The following is a 22,890-nucleotide window of genomic DNA, read 5'->3' as shown; positions in this document are numbered from 1 at the left end:
ATACAGATTAACTCGAAAAAAAAAATTGAAAATATTCTTGTGTTAGTGCTTCAGTTTATTTCAGTTTGATGATAGTGAGAATATGAGCAATATTAAATCCTCCCTAATATTGCATGTGTTACATAATTTGAAATGCATAATAAACATGTATATATATAGTTAAGTTAATTTTGTTCTGCTACTCATAATTCTGATGAGGCAGGAGGCGAACTGGTAGGCCATTTTCTGGTGTGACATTTGGAATATATATGATCTTTTCATCTGGAATCACTTTCTCCCATTGAAACTTTGTCACCAAATTATGCACAAAAACAAGTATCTCAAACCGAGCATATTCCTTTCCAGGGCACATTCTAGGTCCTCCAGCAAAGGGTACAAAAGTGTATGGTGGAGGACCTTGCCCTTCAAATCTTGATGGGTCAAACTTTCCTGGGTCCGGAAAATATTTGGGATCTTTGTATGTTGAATGTACAGTCCAATGTGTCTGCAAATATATAAGATAGATCCAATAAAATTCAAGATAGTATTAATAGCAGTGAATTATGGGTAATAAATGGAATACGTACCTTCCATCCCTTAGGAATTATGAAGCCTGCATAAGTGAAGTCAGTTGTAACTTCTTTAAATGTCCCTTGAACTGGTGGTGATAGCCTCATTGATTCACAGGCCACGCACCAAGCGTACTTCATCTTTTGAACATCACCCCAGTTCAAGAGCTCTCCTGGAATTTTTGACTTTGCAATCTCCATTTGTTCTGATAAGGGAATACAATTCAGTATTTTTCTGGAAAAAAAAAAAAGAAACTTTGCATGTGTTTGTGTATGATCTGTGAGGTTTATCTGGTACTATAGTCTTTTTTTTTAAAAGAAAATAGTACAAAATAGAATGGGAAAATATAAAAAATACCTAAGATCTTTTTTTTTATTAAATTAGAGTAAAATATTAAAAATTATAGCTTTTTAATTTTTCTTTGATTATTATTAGATAAAACAACTGAAGAACAACCACAAAACAATTGAAAAATAACTAAAAAATAACTATACCGTAAATTTTAAAAAGTAAAAAATAATATTTTAAAAAAAAAATAAATTTACATTAAAAATAATATTATTTTTGTTAATTTTAGGGATTTTTAAAAAGTTCCCAAATAGAATACCTCTCAAGACTTTGTCATAGATGTTGGGATTCTCGGCAAGATAGTTGACTATAGCTGTTAGTGAAATAGTGGTCGTATCATAACCAGCAATAAGCAAACCCATAATCCTATTAGCAATCTTCATTTCATCCAAAGTTCCACCTTCCTGATGATCATGATCTAAACCAAGAAGCATTCGAGACATCAAATCCATACCAGCTTCTTCTGTGCCTTTATTCTCCAATAACTCGCTCCTTCTCTGTTTAATAATTGCTAGAAACTCCTCCCTCATGATTTTCCCTCCTCTGAAAGCTCTGTTAAAAGCCGTACCAGGAATATTTACAGGCAAAGAAAACACTCCAGCAGCAACAACATCAAAGAGATCCTTAACTCGTTTTACATGCACGGGATCTTTGATGCTCATAAACATTCTGCAAGCTAATGCAAATATATAGGTTTTAACCTGTGGAAACACCTTCACTTCTTTGTAAGGAAGCCACTCTGCCTCCAGGTGTTCTTTAGCCATAGAATCCATTACAGGAATGTAATCTTTCAATGCTTCTGCCCTGAGAAAATCACGAAGAAAGCTGCGAAGGATACAGGATTCTTCATTGTAAGAATTATCATGAGTTTCAGGGAAGAGTAGAGCTTGTTTCAGAGACCGAGGCCACCAGGCTTGGACAAACTTATTTCCAGTGGAGAAGATAAACTTATTACCTGATGCACCACAGAACACAGCCATTCTGTCGCCAAGAAGAGATGTTTGAAAAACATCAGGTGAGTACGTCTTCATTCTTTTAATTACAAACTTGTCAGGAACCCCATGTCTTGCATTGATGAGATAATCCAGGGTTTCTCCAATGACTGGCCATCCAGTTTTCCCTGGAGGAAACTGGGGATTGGCAGGTTTGCTCTTATAGATTAGAAAGATACATAAAGAAAGACAGATAAGGAGGAAGTATAAGGATAAATTATCCATGTTATGAAGAAAACAAAGTATTGAGTTGAATGTGAGCAATAAGCACACTAAGGTGCGGCATTATGTATAGACAACGAAAGGGCTATGGTTCCTGTATTATTATTATTATTATTATATTTGGTTAGAGAAATGGCAGTTTCCAAATTGGCAGACAAATTTTCAGAATTATAAAATCATACCCATAAACTTTCTAAATGTATTCTTTACCATTTGCATAGTTTAGTCAAAGGGTGCGACATGCAAGTTTGTTTAAGCAATAATATCATTAAGAAGATTGACAAGCTCTTGAGAAAAAAAAATTGAATTGTACCTTACAATTTGATTGATTTTTATCTTCATAGAAGAAATATAGAATTTTTGATTAATGGAAGAGTCAATTTAAAATAAGAGTAATTATTTCCTTACATTTGTCATAAAATGCATAAGAAATAATTCGAACTTGAAATCTTTTATTTTAAGATCAAATTATCTTTACTAGTTGAGTTAGACTTCAAAAGTAAAAGATATAGTAATATTAGTAGTATGGTCCTACATAACAAGAGTAGTTATCTCCTTACACTAACTATAAAAGCGACGAAAACTTATTAGCGTGGAAGAGATGACTCGAACTTGAAACCTTTTATTTTAAAAACAAATGTTTCTACCACTTGAATTAGGCTTAAAATGTAAGAAATATAGTAATTGTAGTAATAGTAATAATAGTAGAAGATAAATTCATCATACAAAAATTCTTATTTAATCATATTGTATATTTCACATATATAACAAGTTGATAGACAACTGACATATATTTATTAATTTTAAACAATAGGATACGTGTCAATCATCCAATACTAAAATGTAAAATATTTATAATATTCACATATATATATAAAATAAAAACTGCATGAATTTTTTGACTTTGTCAATTTAATCAAATCAAAATAAAATAAAATTGAGATTTATAAAAAAAAATGAAAATGAATAATTCGACCTGTATTTGATGGTAGTTCCCTAATATGAAATTAGCAAAATTGATGAGTTAGTATGAACTACCCTCAACTTTGACTCATTCTTTATATGGATCGGCATTTAATTAGAAAAAAAGAAAAAGAAAAAAAAGGGAGAGACAAAAAGTAACCTCCCCGTTACAAGAATTAAGAGTTATGAAAAGGAAAAAAGATTTGAAAAAGAAATTCAAGAATGGAAAATAGGGGTGGCGGCTGGAGAGTCTCAAGACAGAGAAAAGATGTATTTGACCAATTGATGAGTTTGCTGATACAACTCATACATTATTATTACTTATTTTATCACCACCTTCCCTATTCTTCTATCAACAATTTAATGCATTCTTTGATTTTTTTTTTATTTATTAAAAACTCATTTTTAAAATGGGACTTCTCCAAAAACATACTTCGAAGTTGCACATGGATTCAAAAAATATAAACTTCTAATTAAACATCATCATCATCATCAACTTTTATTATGTCATTATTAATTTTTATATTAAAACTACAAATTAACTAAAAACAGTTCAAATCTTTTTCTTTCTTTTCACTATCTGCAACTTTAATGTTAAAGTACAAATTATTTAATTTCTGTTGTGAATTTAATCACTATGCATTTTAATACACATTATTAATTAATATCTCAAATTCTACTTTTTCTATTAATAAAAGTTTAAAAACAAAAAAAAAAAAAAATTAAATAAAACTATTAATTTTTGATAAAATTGAAAAAAATAAAATAACAAACTATAAAAAGTCGATTAATAAAATACTTTCTAATATAAAAATTATATTCTTTGAAGTCCTTTCATAACCATTTGAGCCCACATCTACTTTCCTTTTTTAGCACTTATTCCCAATATTTTTAATTGTATCTTTGTTTCTTCCCTTTTATCATTGTGATTGAAGTTAGGTTCCTCAATTAGAGCTGCTAAAGAATAAAATTGCTCAAATCGAACCTCAATTCAATAAAAACCCAGCTCAAGCTAAAAGGATTATTTCTAAAACCATAAGCTATATCATAAATTAAAAATATTCATAATTATAAAAATCACTTGCTTAAAATTCTTTCAGTAGAACAAAATTATAGACATATTTTTTTAAAGGGAGGAACTCAATAAGATAAAAACAAAAAAAATTGAATAATAGAGTTTGCCCAGAAATAAATCGAAAGAAAGAAAAAAGAAACCTATGTAAGAGATGAACGACGCAGTGCCATTACTAAGCATAATTATTCCAAGTATTACAGCATTATTACAAGAAAAATCTACAAAATCAAATCATATATTAATCTGTTCATGTTCGTTCAGGTGTCAATTTTACCTCTAATAAAGTGCAAACCTGCAATTCCCAAAACTTCCGTAGAAAGCGTTGCAGACCACCAACAGCAACCACCAAACCACAGGAAGGGAACAAGAGAAGAAAGGTACATTTGAAGATCCAATATGGAATTCAAAAATTAGGATCCATTTCTTCTTTCAGAAACGTCATGTAACATCTGCTAACCCATTAATTTTTCATGCAAAAAATATTCAAAAGAGAGTTAGTTTCCCACAACAAAGCAAGGACCCAGTTTTGATTCACGTTGTACCAGACCACCAAACAACCATATCTCATTTTTCTTTCATTTGGCACCATAAACTTGCATTATGCATGACAAGGGAGAACTTATACAGGAGTTCTTTACTTTTACTTTTACTTTTCATGAGAACCACATGAAAATTGTTTTCTTTTTTTTACTCCCTTTCCACAACTGTTCAAACAATCCTCTTTGCCACACAATTCAGAATGACAACTAGAAAATCAAAGTATGCCCAAGGAATAAACTATTATCAAGATTTTATTTCCATGGCATGCCTGGTGGATCATTTCAAGTTTGTAACAGAGGGCATTTTCCCTCGCCCTTCTCAACCCGACCAAAAAGTTATTGCTTCCTGTCTCGATGTCTCATTCAGGGTAAGAATTGCAACTTAGAACTTTCCCACCACATTGGAATACTAACTGATAGCACGAGCAGCAAAAAATTTCTTTTACTAATTGTGCTATGTTCTATTAACAAGAAATGAATTGGAGCATGAGATGAGTTACCCAAAACTAAGAGTTCCATAACATGTCTAAGCCTAAAATTGTGATGATCGACCTACAAAATTTGTTCCAACCTACAATCATTATGCATATCAAGTTCTAAACTTTTGCTAGCATTTCAACTCCATCACGCCTCATAAGCAGTATTCAACAAGAAAATACAAAAAGCCAATATAGATGTGCATCAATTGGGATGTGATATTAAGATAGAAGAGCATATGATAGAAAAAGCAGCCAACCAAAAGAGTATCAACCCTTCAAGCGAACTAACTACACATCAATCAACAAAGACCAAGTGAGAAATCAAATATGGCCAAGCGAACTAACTACACATCAATCAACAAAGACCAAGTGAGAAATCAAATATGGCCTCCTCAACTAATATTATCATGAAATTATTTTTACTAAACAGTCTAAAGAGTAGAAGTTGTACCAGGACAGAAAATAAACAATGACATCAATTACCACTTATAGGACGGCGCTTCCATAAATAAAATTCAGAAAGTTCTGTTCCAGAAAAAGAGCCAGTTCCTGTTGGCAGCCATAATCAACAATGCTTCAGCTACCATTACAACAAGAGTTGAAGCCGGCATTTGGTGAATGTTCAAAATTCTTAGTGAGCAAAAACAGTGTCATTTCGCCTAGGAGGTCTATCAGGAATAGTTCCTGGCTTGAATTTTGAAGCCTCGTGTTTAGCCAACTCAGGAGGCACATGACTATTGCTCTGAACAAGCATCTGTTTGAGATCATAAAATACATCAGTGTCATGGAGAGTCAAAAATGTGGTAGCCACACCTGATTTTCCAGCTCGGCCTGTTCGTCCAATACGATGAGTGTACATTTCAATATTCCCAGGCATATCATAATTAATGACATGGGCCACGTCAGGTATGTCTATTCCACGACCAGCAACATCAGTGGCAACAAGTACAGTGTACTTCTTGGTCCTAAAGCCTTCAAGACTAATTTCCCTTTGCTCCTGGGACTTCCCACCATGTAGAGTTGTCACACGATACTTCGCTTTATCGAGATTCTTGGCAACAGTGTCTGCATTCTTTTTAGTATTAACAAACACAATTGCTGTCTTATCTCCAGCTTCATCAAGCAGTCTCTGTAACTTGAAGAATTTCTCCGATTCCTTCACCATGATTACATGTTGTGATATTAGATCTGTGGCCTTTCCAGCGGTACCAATGTTAACCACAACGGGGTTTCTTAAATACTTCCTTGCAAGCCGCTCCACAGCAGGTGGCATAGTAGCACTGAACATATAAGTGGTACGATAAATCTTTTTTTCATCAAGCTCTTCATCCTCATTTTCTGGCTTTAAATTACTCGAAGGCATCGCATCCAATACACCCACAACTTGAGGTTCAAAACCCATATCAATCATCCGATCAGCCTCATCAAGAACAACGTAATTACACTGATTTAAAACAGCATAACGCCTCTCCAAGCAATCAAGCAAACGACCTGGAGTAGCAATAACAACCTCACACCCTTGCCTAATTCTAAAACCTTGTTCCTCAATGGACTGTCCACCAACAATAGAAACCACTTTAATACCCAAATAATGAGCAAACTTGACAGTCTCATCCTCAATCTGTTGAGCCAATTCACGAGTAGGTGCCATGACAACAGCATAAGGTCCCTCAGCCTCATTATCCTCACTCATAGGAGGCAACCTAGATATATAAGTTAACATAGGCAAAACAAAAGCAGCAGTCTTACCAGAACCAGTCTCAGCAATACCAATCACATCGCGTTGTTGCAATCCTAATGGAATAGCCGCCATTTGAATAGGAGATGGCTTCTCATACCCAGCTCTCTCAACTGCTTTCAACAGCTCAGGAGTTAATTTACTTTCAGGCCAACTTCTCATTGGCCGAGGAATCTTGGAACCCTTATAAGAAATATTAAAATCTTCTCTAAAAATCCTCCAATCTCTCTCAGTCATTTCATCAAGCTTCTTGTCTGACCAATGTCTATCAACTCTCATATCGAATGTATCATACAAATCAGCTGCTTCTTCTTTAAGCCTTCTTGCTGCAGCCTCTTCGGGCCTCTCTTCCACGCCCTCTTTTTTTCGAATCTCTTCGCGCATTTCCTTTTCGTTCTTGGCAGCAAGTTTTTTCTGTTCCCTTCTATCCATACCTGCGCGAAACCCTCGACCAAATAATAATTGTGCCTCGTGAGGGTTTTGATACAAAGAATTCATATCTCTAGATGTATCCTCAGTGTTTTCCCAATCAAACGAGAATCGAAACTTTTCACTAGGTTTAATTACCCTCTTTTTAGGTTTTTTAGACCCTAAATACTGCTCTTTAATTGCATCCAACTCCTTTTCACGCTCTCTTTCAGCTACCTTCTCTACACGAGCACGCTCTCTTGACTTCGTCTCCTCTTCTCTCTCCCGCTCACGGCGTGAGGATCGCTCGCGGTCTTGCTCACGCTCTCTGTCACGCTCTCTATCACGCTCTCTATCACGATCCCTTTCACGGTCCCGGTCTCGGTCTCGGTCTCGGTCACGGTCACGGTCACGGTCACGGTCCCGGTCCTTGTGGCGGTCAGAATCAGAGGATTTGTTAGGGTCGTTGGAGGAGCGGAGTTGGGAGAGAAGTTGCTGCTGGCGGAGCTTTTGCTGTTGAAATTCTTCTTGACGGCGCTCGAGGGCTAACTGTTCGCGCTGTTCTTTAGTCAAGAAAACTGGTTTTTTGGAATTGCTGGTGGCGATTGGGTCTTCGATGGAGCGTTTCATGGTGGGTGTGAGGGTTTTGGAGAAAGGGTTCGCTTGGTTAATTGCAGGAGGGGAACAGAGAGGATTCGATCAGATGCTTCCAGAAACTCAAGGCGATATTACTGTGTGCTTGTTAGCAGAGGATGTGGCAATGATATTTAAGAGATTGCAACCGACCATTGCAATTAATTAAAACAATCCTGACCGTCTATATACTACAGCAGGCTTCTTTGTAGAAAGCTAAGGCTAAATTAAAAGTTATTCAAACTAGTATTATTAGCCTGATTACATTTATATCCTTTTTATTTTAAAATTGGACAATTACATCCTTGGGTTCGATTTCTTCATCTCACATTTGAATTTTTTTTTTTTCATTAATAACAAATCTTTCTATTAAAAACACCTCAAATTCCTCCTTAACTTGAATTTAAAAAGTGCAAAATTCCCCTAAATAGCGAATAATAAATAGAAGGAGTTGAGCAGTTATTATGCATAGATAATTAGCTTACTTGTAACCAATTTTATTTTAGAAGCACAAAAAAATTTCAAGATATTTAAGAAAAATGGTTGCAAGATTTACGAGATGCTTGGTCAAGTTTCTAATAAGTCCATGGCTACTGGGCACCTGCACCTTGCTTCCACTCAGTTGTCTCCTACTAATAAGAGATGATGAGGGTTTAAATGAAGAAGAATTTCTTAATAAAGGTATTCATGCCATTAAGGGTGAAAATCTAAAAGAAAACCTGATGAATGCTTAGACATTGAATGCTAGAACATAAGCTGAAAGGTATAAAACACAATTCAACAATGCGACAAGCGTTCAAACGGGTGCATGCTTATTAGTTGAAGATGAAGAATCTGTTACATGATGCCAAAGATGCAAGTGCAGAGGAAGGTGTGGCAATGGCAATAGCAGTTCTTTGGCATGCCACAATGCCAAAAGACAGAATTGTAGCTGAAGGGCTTTCAATATTCGACTGCATAATTAGTTTAAAAATGATTGTAACAGCATTGGCTACTTTAGGGGTTCATTCAATTGAACCAATAAATAAAAGTGAAGTCCAACCTGAGTTTCAAAATAGTCCAACCATTTTCATTTCTCGTTCATGTTTGTGTACATTGGAAGGAAAGGAATTGCAAATGATTCTCGTATATTCCTTGATGCATTGACGAGAAATGGAAATGGTTTTCCTTCAACTGTGATATGTCCCAACATAGTCAAACGAGTGAGGTTAGAGAAACTACTGCGAACCACTTATGGAACGATTATTACAATTGTCGTGATAATTTTTAGATTTATATTTAATTATGAGATTACTTTTAATTTAATAGTTTAAAACTATTATAATTATTAATAGCTTTTGATTTTAATACCGTTGATTTGCGTTTGTTGGTGAATCCTTAATATTTAATTTCTTACATTTTTTATTTTATTAAATAATTGATTTTAATTCAATTAATGTTATATTTAAATAGTATAATTTAAAATGATAGCTTTTTTTTTTTTGAAATTTTAAAATTAATGTTGTAAATATAATAATAAGGATGTAATATTTTATTAATAAAATAAAATAAAAAAATTCCTTAGTAAATTTATAAAGAAAATAGAGATAAAAAACGATACGAGAAGGGTTAGTAGGGGTAAAAAGGTAATTATACTCTATTTTTAGTGAAAATTATTTATTTTGCTTTTTAATGTATTATTCAATCATTTATTGATATATCATTTGTGATTTTTTTAATTTTGAATTATAATGAGTCATTTATATTTCATTCCATTATTTTAAATATTCAATTATTAACAGAATTAATGGCTGTTATTATTCAAAATTTATATTAATTTTAAAAATTTATTTACGTCTGAAAATAGTTTATAGATTAAAACGACCGCCAAACCACGCCGTCTCAGTATCAATCGCGTTTCAGTAATTTACAACTTCCGAATATTATCCAGATAGCCACGCCCACATAAAGCAAGCCCGTTAAAAACTCCTCCCATTGCTGCAGCTCCCAGTACTCCTCTTCTTTGCTCGAGAAAAAGAAACAAAAAGGAAATACACATAAAAATTCACTGGTTGTTTTTCGATGAGTTGTCGTGGAGCAATCCTCAGTCTCTCAAGTAACGCAACTGCGACCACCCGGTTTCATTTTCTTAACAATAGGTTCTCTACCCGAATTTTATACCCATTAGTACAGGTGAATTTCAATGGAAGTGGCACTCATCAACTTAGTCTTAGCTGGAGTACTATCAGACGACGCTCTTGTTTTTCTCCAAATGCTCTCGAGCTTCCTCTTCTTCCTTTTAATACCAGCGAGGTCTGCTTTTCAATTTCGTCTTTGGTTTTTAAACAACATCACTTGTTCATTTGGATTAGGAGAGGTTAGTTTTCTTGGTTAAGTGGAAATTTTTAGTGGGGATGTCTTATAATTGACAGGTTCTAGTTCCTTCAGAGAGTAAGACTCTGCATCTTTACGAAGCTAGATATCTAGCCCTGCTGGAGGAGGTATTTTCTAGTTTTCTATTATTTATTCAGTTGTTTTAATTTTTATATCTTGTGTGTGTTACTTTAGAGATGACCCTTTGAGGAACCCATTTATGTTTTTCAATTACTTGTATTGTTACTTTATAATTCCTTTCTTTCCAAGACGTTTCCTTATTTGGGTTCTTATAGAATCTACCCAATGTTCCAAGAAATGTTGTAATTTCTCTTTTCGTTCTACCGATTGACATCTATTTGGGGTCTTCCAGAAATTTGTAATATTTTTTATTTTTAATTTTTAATTTTTTTTATGACTACCACATGACAATTGGTTGAAGTTTGGGCTAAGATCCTTAAAAATAGTTTGCACAATTTCTTTTAATGTATAGTTTGTTATAGGGCAGTTGTAGATATTTGTTATAATTTCTAAACATATGTTCTGTGATCAGGATTTTTCAACAGCTCTGCGGGCTAACCTTTGAAGTGTTACCAAACATATTCTTTCTGTATGAATGAGTGAATGCAAACTAATAATTATGGAGTTGTACACATTATTTTTGCTTTGTTGGATTTGGAGATGTTTGCTTTCTGTAGAGACTCATTATCTCATTCTGGTTCTCGTTTAGACTCATATAACTGTTGTAAGTCCTAATACCTTCATCAATCTATGCTTAAACATTGGATCAAGCTCAGTTTGGTTGGACTGAAGAGGTTGAATACTGTGGCTCCTCATAGACTGCCAAGATTTTGTATGTGTATATATTTATAAATTTTGTCCTCAACATATTTCATTTATTGCAATAGAATTTTTAATTGCTTTAGTGATATTGTAATAATCGAAACCTAAGTCATGTAGTTTATCTCTTACCTTCATTATTGCAGTCATTATTGAGAAAGCAGAAGCTTTTTGTGCATTTTGTCTTGGATCCCATTCTTATTAGCAGCTCAGGAACTGAAGCATCCTTTGCAGCTAGATATGGCTGTTTGGTTATAATAGAAAATGTAAGGATTTTTGAAATTTTGATATTATAGCTCAAAGTTTAATATACATCTTTAAACTAGAATTAGTTTTTAGTGCTTTGCAGGTTGAGCGTTTAGATGTTGGAGCATTAGTCTCCATAAGGGGAATTGGTCGCGTCAAGATTGCGAAATTTTTGCAAGTGAGTAAATTGAAAATTACTTCAAAACATCAAAGTGAAATTTTATTCCCCCTTTTTGTATTTCGTTTGATATGTGTTTATTGCTTTATTCTTCTGCTCAGCTTCTCAAAATTAACTAATTACTTCTTTGCACTTTCAAGTTGCAGTCAGATCCGTACTTGATAGGTGAAGTTATACCGGTGCAGGACTGGGTTCTTGAAAGTGCAAGTAAATTGACCTCCAAAGTTGCAGCAGTAAAGGAAGCTCTATGCAATTTAAATAGCTTGGAAATTAAATTAAAGGTAATGACTCCTCTCTATCTAAATCTATGAGTATGTGAGGGTGCACTTAAGTGTATACATGTGAGAGCATGCTCACTATTCCGCTTGTGATTTTTTGCACTTTTACATTAAGTGAATTTGCTGCATTTATTTAGAGGGTGTTTGGTTCAGAGGTTTGATGCAACTGATAACTGTTTCTTACTGAACAGCTATATTAAAGCGTGTGATAAAGATTTAAAAAACAGCAGCTGATAGCTAATTTAATCTCGATTAGCTGCCTGATTGTATGAGTTCTATTTTAGAGCTTTTCCTTATGAGCTGATAGCTGATTTGATTTATTTATTTATTCGGACACTATTATCCTTATTAAAACTTATTAATAATAACTTACTTTAAGTTGATATTATATAATTAGATTTTTTAGATTTTTTTATATTTTATAATAAATAATTATTATTTTGAAATTAGTCTTAATAGTTAAATAATTATAATATCTATAATTATAGTACTTGAAATTAGAAATTTTTATTAGTAGAATTTAAATTTAAATTTCTACTTTTAAACTAACTTTTATAAATATTTTAATAATAAGTACAATTGAGCTAAAGAAAATAAATATTTTAATAATAAGTACAATTGAACTAAAGAAAATTAATTTTAATAGTTTTAATTATTGTAAGTTATTTTTATTAATTTGTATCATTGAATATAATATAATAAAATAAAATATATTTAACAATAAATTATACCCTCAAGAGTCATTTAACATATTAGCTTCAACTGTTAATAAAATTTTATCAAACGGTTTAATTTATCAGCTATCAGCCACCAGCTATCAGCCATCAGCTACTAGTTGTATTGATCAGCCGAACCAAACAGTCCCTTATTTCAAGCAACAGTTTGATTACATTACAAGAGAACAAAGAGGCAAAGATTGTATTCTTCATTTATTATGATAGGTTATATGCTATCAAATAGCTAACTAACCATGATTTTTGTTGAAAGAAGAGCTAAAGATGCATATTTTTATGGAAAGATGCTATTTAACTTGTCTGCTGTCATTTTCTTTAAAATTCTGTGTGTGAATAATGACTGGAGCTTAACTGAAGATGGTGTTTGACCAATTCTGAGATAACTGAGGGTATTTTGGTGGTTGCTGATGTGCCAACATCTTGGGAAAGCACAAATTAGTATATGCAAATTTTTTTGTATCTCTGTCAGCCAATTATCCATCAAGGAATTTACCATCTATAAATCTCAAAATATCCAAATCTCACATCTCTAAAGATCATTGTAGAGCTAGCATTGTCATACGGTTGCTGCAAACTAAAGCTTGAGCTAGTTTAAATTTTTACTAGAATCTGCTCAAATCATTCTTGAGTGCTTGAAAATATTGATACCACATATAGGTTTTCTTTCCTTTTTCTTTTCGGAATGCATTGCATACAGATGCAGTTTTAGCTCCTTCATCCACATGCAATCAGAATTGCATGCAGTGGATTACGTTTTTCACTTCAGTCTTGTAGTTAATACATGTTTTATGGAACCAAGCAATACAGTAGTGATCCTGGGTGGCCTATTACACTCTTATTTCTAGTTTGTCCTGAAGAACTAAGTGGTTGTTTACTTACTGTCTGCCAATGATTTTAATTATCTCTTCATTGTAATTTAAGAGCTATGCATAGAGCATATTAACCCATGAAGCAAATATGAAGCCCCAAAAATTTTCTACGCAGGCAGGAAGGCTAGGCATGATTAGGAAGCTAGTCTCACAACGATGACTGAATTTCTGATTGATATACATTTGCACACCCCCAGGTGCCTGTCATCTAAGCTGAGATCGCTGAACCCCTTTGGACATGGCCTATGTACAGTTTCGTCCAACTTTCAATTTTGTCTTGCAAACCTGCATATTCTTTGATGATGTTATCGACTATTTCTTCCAATTCTCAAATGAAAATTCAAAATCTTACAAGTAGCTTGACTGTGTTTATATGGTGGAGAATATCACAATGCAAATGGACATTGGTATTCTTCCGGAGTAAATCTGAACGTTGCTGCTTGAGTGAATTTACAGAGAATTAAGTGAGATTCCTTAAAGAGATTTCTAATTTTAGCCGTGAAGAATGATTAAAATAGTCGTCAGCAAAGATGAAGGCATAATTCACAATAAGATAAAATAGCAAGATTCATGGCTATTTCTATTACTGCCACCCTTTACTTTTACTATGGTTTTGGGGCCTGTTATAGTTTTGTAAATTTGGTTCTTCGCATGATGTAGAAGGTGTTAAGTATAAATCAAACTGTGAATATGGCAAGAATTAATTTGTTGTTGGCTTCTTCCTGTAAACTCAGCGAACTGTACGACTGTCTTATTACAGTAATTAATAGACATACGAACTTATGCCAGGTTTGTGTTCTTAATTATTGGTCAATCATAGGATTTGAGATTTGTGCTTGGTATTGCATAAAAGGGTAGGATGGAACGACCAAGCTAAACATGCATTAGTTACTGTCCTTCTCATACTGCTTTTGGGAGGCAAAAAAATGACATAGACGAGGAGTAATAATAATGGCAGTTTTCTACTCTTTTAGAGGAAGGAAATATTTTCTGTCAATTACATGTTGGTAATTGTAGCGGAGTTAAAGGGAAACATAGATAAAGCAGCGGGAATATAATATATTTTCTTGGAATAAGCAAAAAGAAAAATCATTTAAATTAGTCTTACATGCATAAGAAATTTGCCTGTAGACAGGCAAAATTTTGAGTGTATTAATTGTGCAACAGATAGTGTCTGTGATTGAGTTGCCAATACTCTGGCATAAGTGATACTGTAGTGGTGGACGCCAATGTGGAAATTGTACTAAGTAATGGCAGTGTCACAGTTGTTGAATGTTGCTGGTGGAAAGAGGGTCAGCTGGTAGAGGTTTGAAGACTGGTAAGGACTGCTGCAGTATATGATACTGATAGTTTAGTTTTCTGAAATTTTTTATTGAAAAGCTCATCTGTATAAGTGTATTCTATATGGTATAAATTCAATTTACTTGGAAAAAGATGGCCAAATTATCTTCAAAGCCGTGCATTGAATTTTGCAAAGGTAAGATTATCAAAGTTTACGCTTTGGATTCAGGCATAATTTTTAGTGGTATCATAGCATATAAAGGAAAACAGTTGATTCATTGCAGTGGGTTGACTTTTGGGAAGAGGCTTAACTTGGCTTCAAACCCTTCTGGTTTCATGACATTGATTAAGACAGTTTTCATAATATTATCAGTTTTCATAATATTATTCTATCTTCTATGGGTTGAGAACATGCTCAAACGTGCCATATTACATTGGATTTTTATTATATACTCTGTAAGATGGTTTCACTTTCTATGCTAACAACTCATATAGAAAAGATAATTAAGGTGAACAGTTAATCAGTAATGTGTCTATTACTAAGATTACTGATTGAAAAATGCCTCAATTACATAGTGATTTGCTGATTTAGAAGTAGTATATCATGCAACCACCATTTTTCTACATGAGCTATTTGCTAACTTATCTCATGTTAATAGGCTCCTAAGGAGGCATTGTTGCAGACTCGTATTGCAAATTCTCTATCATGGGCTGAAAAGGAACCATCCTTGGAATGCGACAAAGCTTTCATTCCTTCTCTGGCAGAGCGTGTATCCTTCACAGCGCTCCAACCTATTTCAGGCAAATGTCTTATCTGTTTCATCTGCTATCTGAGTGAGATATACTGGGCAATCCCTTAATGTAACAAAGACATGTCACATGATTAACGCAATCAATGAGATTGATAGCTTTGACATTTTTGTTTATCAGTACCACTTTCTATGCACGCTTATATGCTTCCTTTATCTTCTCTTGGTAGCATTTGATTAAGCAAATAATGTTCTGCAATTTCCTGAGAGTGACTTGGACACTAGCTTTTGATTTGGGATATTCCTATATGTAAGGCCTACTTACTTGACAAATGCATAATGTTTTAAATTATGCTTTTTAAGATAGGTAAATAGATGGGATCATATATATACCTAGCTTCTATATTCGAGCCTATCTTCTTTAGATCCAGAAAGATGGAATGTAAACATACTACGATAGTTTCTGGAGCATTTTAGAACGAGTATTTGAGCTTAGCACAGCAGGCTGGGATCCTATATCATGTTAGGTGTTCTGGTGCTTTTTGAGTCATGAGCAGAAACTAGCTGGCAAGGAAATACTACAATAGTTATGCTATACATGTATGTACATAGTCTAAATCATGGAGCATGCCAGGGATTTCTTTTGTATTCTCTGTTTGCACCTCTAGTTCAATGAGCTAGCAGATGCCATTAACAAGTAGCGAAAAAGTACACATTTTCTATTAGACAAGGAAGTGAAACCTATACTTATCTGTTAGAAAAGCTTCCTTTATCCATTTATCGAATAATTCTGTGCTTGGAATTGCATGAACTGCTCCCATGAAAGAAAAAAAGAAAGCAGCTAACTGATCTAGATGTTTTACTTTGACAGGATCTACTCAATCAGAAGTGTTCAAGTTGCAGCAACTGAAGCTAAAAGCAATGGATGTGAAAGATACACTACAAAGGCTAGACGATTCCTTACAATTAGTTAATGAAAATATTTGCATGGTGGCAGCCAAACTTGCTATCCAATCACTTGAAATGTAGCAGGCATGTAAATTTCCAGTGAGGTCTTATGGTGTAGAGAGAGAGAGAGAGAGAGAGAGAGAGAGAGAGAAGGCTCTCTCAGTTGCTGTGATAACAACCCAAAAAAAAAGAAAAAAAAAAAAGAAACAGGAAAAAACGAAAAAGCTGTATAACTATTAATATTGTAACTTTCTTTTCTTGATGATGTATAGACCCCAAGAACTGTGATTATATTGATTCATCAACTGAAATTTACAAGTTGTAACTTGATTTCTACCATTTCTAAGACAGAAGATGAATCTTTATCTGACTGCTAATATCCTCCCATATTCCCATGCAAGGGTTTCACTGGTTCTACACTTCTACATGCTAATAACTGAAATACTAGTTAGTTTCTTATTTATTGGACAGATATTACATTCAACTTTTAGTCGGCAAGAAAATGATAAGAAATAAACTTTAAAATTCTTTACTTGGTACCCAGAGTTGTACAGCATGCTGTACTCAAGTTCTAATTATTCCTAGAACTATTAGCAGCAGAATCATTGGATAATTGTCTTGCTATATTAAGATTTGTTTCCCACTGGGAGATTTAAATTTGTTTGTAAGAAACTATAACCATTATTCTTGCCTTTTTTTTCTTGGATTTTTAAATATCCTTATGATAAAATCAAGGCTGATCCTTCACCACCAAGCAAGCCACGAATAGATTCAATGAAGTATGAGGGTCCAATCACACGAACTAGAAGCAAGACATTCAAGGCTGTCTTGTGTTCTTTCACGGTCCACGTGATAGATAAGGTTAGCAAGTTGGACTTAGAAGATTAAAATTCAACTTTGATTAGTTGTATTTCATTCATGGATTAAAGTCCAATGTGAAGACATGAAGATTGGATCTGATTTGTGTTGAATTCAAGTCCAAACGTAAAGCCCAAGTCTAATGTTAAATATTCAAAGTCAAAGTCCAAGTCAAAATAGGAGTTTTCTTTTACTTCAAGTTTTATTTTTTTAGGAAGTCTTTTATTTAGAAATTCTTTTAGAATAGGAACTTTATTTCAGCAGAATAAGTGGCTATAATCTAGGGTTTAATTTCGTTATTAAGTGTTTAAAAATACTATAAATAGGTTGTATAGCCAATTCGGCAAAGACATCCTTTGATTGAATAATAAACCTTATTTTTGCTTAAAGAGTTTCTTTAAGTATTCTTGAGATTAAAACTTATTGTTTAAGTTTTGATTTCACTTCTACCTTAATTTAATTCTATTAACTTATTAATTTTTAGAATTAATTAAGTTCATCTCGTTATAGCTATTGATTTTATTTCTTTATAAATAAGGGTGATAGTTCCGCAAATAACTTTTGGCAAACCTTATAAGTATTGATCTTGGCGTGTAATCTTCTCTTCCATAGAAGGTTTACATTATTTGGTATCAGAGCTAGCTTACAAGGTTTGGTTACGTATCGTATTTGTTATCTTCGTTGTTCTTCTACTCACATACTCTTTTGTTTTCAGATTTCTCTTCATCTTATTCTCTTTGTCAATTTGTTTGGTTAAAGTTTTCGAGACGTTCTAAATAAATTGGTTTGTGATATCTTTATTTTGTTATTTCGTTTCCTTTAGTTTGCTTGATCAAAGTCTTCGAGACGTTTCAATCAAATTAAGCTTTATGTGTTTTATTATATATAAAAAAAATTGTGTGTGGATCTGAATTATTGATCCGAAGTGAGGCTTAAAAAAAAGTATAGAAAGCAAGATTTGGAGTTGATTCAAAAAAAAGATTGACTTGGTTAAGGTCAAAATCCAAAGAAAATCAGGTTTGAAGATATCACATAACCTTCTCTTTTCAATTCTTTTTCCTATTCTACTTTTCCTTAATTGTTTCCTATTTGGTTTCTTATATTCTTCTTTATCATTTTGTTATTCTTTATTTCTTCTATTTTCATCCTTATTCTTAGTTCGTTATTTTCTTTTCTTTTTCCTCTAATTCATCTTTAGCTTAATTAATTTATGTTCTAGCTTGTTAATTCTATTTTATTAAGTTAGTTGTAATTTTAACTTTTACAATTTGAGTTAATTTTGAAGGGCACAAAGACAAACTCTTTATTTGATTGAGTGCAAACACGTGAGGGAGAAACCAATCTTCTTGAAACCATGTCTAATCAGTCTTCTTCAAAAGATTCCGATCACGGAATTCCAGATATGAGAGCATTCATGGAGGCTGTAAAGTCCAAACTTGAACGACAAAGGCTTGATAACGAAAATAGGTATGCTGAAATGATGGATGAACTAATAAAAATCAAATCTAAATCGAGAGGTAGGAGCTTTCGAGATGAGGAAAGTATGTCTAGAGCAAGGAGAGGAACGTGGAGAGATGAAGAAGAATGGGGAGATAGAACCGAAACTCACCATAGGAGAAATAAGGTAGATTCAAACTTGGGTAGTATTAAGCTTACAATTCCTTCCTTCCAAGGTAAGAGTGATCCCGAGTTGTATCTAGAGTGGGAAAAGAAGGTTGAGAGAGTATTTGAATGCCATAACTATAGTGAAGAGAAAAAAGTAAAATTGGTCGTAGTTGAATTCACCCATTATGCCGCAATTTGGTGGGATCAACTAGTGAGTAATAGGCGTAGGAATGGTGAGGGGGAGATCCAAATATGGGCTGAAGTGAAACGAATAATGAGAAAACGCTTTGTTCCTTCTCATTACTATAGAGAGTTGTACAATAAGGTACAAAGTTTGGTACAAGGGGGAAAGAGCGTAGAGGAGTATTATCAAGAGATAGAGATTGATTTGATTAGGGCCAATATAAAAGAGGATAGAGAGGCTACTATGGCTCGATTTCTGCATGGTCTTAACAAAGATATTACTAATTTTGTTGAATTGCAGCATTATGTAGAGATGGAGGACATGCTACACATGGCAATCAAGATAGAGCTGCAATTGAAGCAAAAGAGCAAGAACTCCTCTTCAATAAATTCTAATTGGAAATTCAATTGGAAAGGTACAAATTCTGCCCAAAATAAAGGAAAGGAAGTGTCTAAAGATAATAAAACCGAAACAAAGGGGGATCAAAGCAATAAAAGCCGAACTCAAGAAGGCAAGCCCAAAAAGATCCAATGCTTCAAATGCCTAGGCTATGGACATATCTATTCTCAATGTCCGAACAAACGCACTTTAGCATTAAAAGGAGGCGAATTGGTGTATGTTAGTGAAGAAGAAAGTGGAGTTGAAAATGATGAAGATTCAATGCCCGAATTGGAAGATTGCTATTTCGATGATGGAGCTAAGCAAGAGGGGCATTCAGGTGAGTTATGTGGAGTCACCATTAGATCCTTGAACATGCAACAAGGGGCTGATGATGAAAGCCAAAGAGAGAACATCTTCCATACATGCTATTTGGTAAGAGAAACTCCTTGTGTTTTAATTATTGATAGTGGTAGTTGCACTAATGTTGCTAGCATAATGATGGTGGATCGATTGAAACTTCCAACAACTAAACATCCAAAACCATATATTCTTCAATGGTTGAATGATTCGGGAGGTATCAAGGTTACAGAGCAAGTTTGGGTGGCGTTTAGTGTGCAAAAGTTCCAAGATGAAGTATTGTATGATGTGATCCCAATGCAAGCTTGTCATATACTTTTGGAAAGGCCATGGCTATTCGATAGAGATGTCATCTACAAGGGGCGTTCAAATTGCTATTGTCTCACACTTCACAACAAACTTTATACTCTTATACCTTTAAGTCCAAAAACTGTTAATAAAAACCAACATATAATGAGACTTAAAGTTGTTGCCTATGAAAAAGAAAAAGAAAGAGAGAGAGAGAGTGCACGTGAAAAAAAAAGTGCACAAGCAAAAGGAGAGCTGTGTGGAAAACCATGAGGGGTGTGATAAAAGAGAGAAAAAAAGGAGATTAAGAGAGTTTGCGCAAAAAGAAAATATTAAGTTGTGAGGCGCAAGAAAAAGGTGAGTTGAGTGCAAAAGAGAGAAGAGCGAGCTTTGTGGCAAGAGAGAGAGATGTAAGAAAAGCTTTAATGTCACAAAAACAAATACCTGTGCTTGTTTATAGAGAAAGTTTTCTAACCATTAACGATCTTAATGTTGCTTTGCCTTCAAGTTTCAAGTCTCTTTTGCAGGAGTTTGAGGACATGTTTTCCAACGAAATTCCAAGTAGGTTACCATCCATTTATGAAATTTAGCACCAAATTGACTTTGTACCCGGTTCTACCATACCTAATAGGTCGGCATATAGAGCAAATCCTGAGGAAACCAAAGAATTACAACGCCAAGTGGAAGAACTTCTTAATAAAGGTTATGTTAGGGAAAGTTTAAATCCATGTGCTGTTCCTGTTATACTTGTCCCTAAGAAAGATGGTTCTTGGCGTATGTGTGTGGATTACCATGCAATTAATAAAATAACTATTAAATATCGTCATCCTATACGTAGGTTAGATGATATGCTTGATGAGTTGCATGGGGCTATTGTGTTCACTAAGATTGATCTAAAAATTGGTTATCATCAAATTAGAATGAAAGAGGGTGATGAATGGAAAACAATATTCAAAACTAAATTTAGTTTATATGAGTGGTTAGTCATGTCGTTTAGTTTAACTAATGCACCTAGTACATTCATGAGATTAATGAATCATGTTTTGTGTGCTTATATAGGCAGGTTTGTGGTTGTCTATTTTGATGATATACTTATTTATAGCAGGTCTTATGATGAACATGTAAAGCACGTGCGTTTAGTTCTTGAAACTTTACGTAAAGAAGTTCTATTTGATAACCTCAAGAAGTGCGAATTTTGCAAAAACAAATTTTTTTTTCTTGGTTTTGTTGTTAGTGCAAAAGAAATTGAGGTTGATGAAGAAAAGGTGAAGGCAATCAAAGAGTGGCCAATTCCCACAAATGTAAGTGAAGTTCAGAGTTTTCATGGACTAGCAAGCTTCTATAGGCGTTTTTTGAAAGATTTTAGTATCATTGCCACACTATTGAATGAATTAGTGAAGAAAGATGTGAAGTTTAATTGGGAAGAAGCACAACAATCGGCGTTTGACTTGCTCAAATAAAAACTTACTTCTTCTCTTATTCTATCTCTTCCTAATTTTGATACATCTTTTGAGATTGATTGTGATGCTTCCGGTATAGGTATTGGAGTTGTTCTAATGTAAGACGAAAAACCAATAACCTATTTTAGCGAAAAGTTGAATGGAGCAAGCTTGAAGTATCCAACTTATAACAAGGAACTCTATGCACTTATTAGAGCTTTAGAAGTATGGCAACATTACTTGCTGCGCAAAGAGTTCGTGATCCACACCGATCATGAATTCTTGAAGTACTTAAAGGGTCAAAACAAGCTGAATAGAACACATGCTAAATGGAGTGAGTTCATTGAAGTATTCCATTATGTCATCAAGTACAAGCAAGGTAAATATAGTGAACGATGCTTTATCTAAAATGTATGCTTTAATTGCTGTTTTAGATGCCAAATTACTAGGTTTTGAACAAATAAAAGACTTATATCATGATGATAGTAATTTCGGCCAAGTGTATAAGGCATGTGAACAAGGTGCGTTTGATAAGTATTATAGGCATGATGGTTTTCGTTTCTTTAAAAAATGTTTATGCATTCCTTCTTGTTCTATGCGTGATTTACTTGTGAAAAAAAGCACATGAGGGTGGTTTGATGGGACACTTTGGTGTTTAAAAGACTTTAGATGTATTGCATGATCACTTTTACTAGCCTTGCATGAAAAATGATGTTATGCGATTTTGTGTAAATTATATTGTGTGCAAACATGCTAAGTCTAAGTTTCAACCACATGGTTTGTATATGCTTCTCCTTATACCTAGTGCACCTTGGGTTGATATTTCTATGGATTTTGTACTTGGATTACCTAGAACTAGGCATGGGCATGATAGCATATTTGTTGTTGTTGATAGGTTTTCAAAGATGACACATTTTATAGCTTGTAAGAAAACTAATGATGCACAACATATTGCTGACCTATTCTTTAGAGAAGTAGTGCGTTTACATGGTATGCCACGCACTATAGTTAGTGATAGGGATGCTAAGTTTTTGAGCTACATTTGGAAGACTTTATGGGGTAAGTTAGGTATATGCTTGTTATTTTCAACAACTTATCACCCACAAACCGATGGTCAAACTGAAGTAGTAAATAGAACACTATCACAACTACTATGCACTATGGTAAACGCAACATTAAGAGTTGAGAAGATTGCTTGCCGCATGTAGAATTTGCTTATAATAGAACCATGCATTCTTCAACTAAATTTTTCCCTTTTGAGTTTGTCTATGGGTTTATACCTTTGAGTCATTTAGATATGATTTCTTTACCTTTAAAGGAACAAACTAACCTTGATGGCAAGAAAAAGGCCGAATAT

General features: G+C 33.8%; 4 protein-coding genes across 9 annotated transcripts; 2 read left to right on the top strand and 2 right to left on the bottom strand.

Annotated features, from left to right (window-relative positions):
- Positions 1–7: 7 nt before the first annotated feature.
- Positions 8–4,562, bottom strand: LOC8281375 (beta-amyrin 6-beta-monooxygenase). Of its 5 annotated transcripts, XM_015720933.3 has the most exons (5): positions 4,424–4,562; positions 1,853–2,027; positions 1,157–1,741; positions 567–754; positions 8–484 (listed from the first exon to the last, which is right to left on the bottom strand). In XM_015720933.3, exons 2-5 carry the CDS (start codon positions 1,926–1,928, stop codon positions 179–181), a joined length of 1,155 nt encoding a protein of 384 aa, XP_015576419.1. In that variant the 5' UTR covers positions 1,929–2,027; positions 4,424–4,562; the 3' UTR covers positions 8–178. The 5 variants fall into 5 exon arrangements, with proteins under 5 accessions (XP_015576419.1, XP_048226632.1, XP_048226633.1 ...); XM_048370675.1 differs by having other exon boundaries at positions 1,157–2,027; XM_048370676.1 differs by having other exon boundaries at positions 1,157–2,048; positions 4,424–4,552.
- Positions 4,295–8,101, bottom strand: LOC8281376 (DEAD-box ATP-dependent RNA helicase 21). The gene is made up of 2 exons (XM_002521737.4): positions 5,651–8,101; positions 4,295–4,598 (listed from the first exon to the last, which is right to left on the bottom strand). Exon 1 carries the CDS (start codon positions 7,941–7,943, stop codon positions 5,799–5,801), a length of 2,145 nt encoding a protein of 714 aa, XP_002521783.2. The 5' UTR covers positions 7,944–8,101; the 3' UTR covers positions 4,295–4,598; positions 5,651–5,798.
- Positions 8,102–9,861: 1,760 nt separating this feature from the next.
- On the top strand, positions 9,862–16,746 carry LOC8281377. Of its 2 annotated transcripts, none has more exons than XM_015720949.3 (7): positions 9,862–10,238; positions 10,358–10,426; positions 11,285–11,404; positions 11,488–11,562; positions 11,703–11,843; positions 15,384–15,525; positions 16,345–16,746. In XM_015720949.3, exons 1-7 carry the CDS (start codon positions 10,008–10,010, stop codon positions 16,500–16,502), a joined length of 936 nt encoding a protein of 311 aa, XP_015576435.1. In that variant the 5' UTR covers positions 9,862–10,007; the 3' UTR covers positions 16,503–16,746. The 2 variants fall into 2 exon arrangements, with proteins under 2 accessions (XP_015576435.1, XP_015576436.1); XM_015720950.3 differs by having other exon boundaries at positions 9,863–10,238; positions 11,709–11,843.
- A 1,887-nt stretch (positions 16,747–18,633) lies between these two features.
- On the top strand, positions 18,634–20,367 carry LOC107261464. The gene has a single exon (XM_048371253.1). The coding sequence runs from the start codon at positions 18,634–18,636 to the stop codon at positions 20,365–20,367; it is 1,734 nt and encodes a 577-aa protein (XP_048227210.1).
- The last annotated feature ends 2,523 nt before the right edge of the window (positions 20,368–22,890 follow it).

The sequence above is a fragment of the Ricinus communis genome, chromosome 2, assembly GCF_019578655.1.
Source record: "Ricinus communis isolate WT05 ecotype wild-type chromosome 2, ASM1957865v1, whole genome shotgun sequence".
NCBI classification, from domain to species: domain Eukaryota; kingdom Viridiplantae; phylum Streptophyta; class Magnoliopsida; order Malpighiales; family Euphorbiaceae; genus Ricinus; species Ricinus communis.
This window is presented reverse-complemented; position numbering and strand designations above follow the sequence as displayed.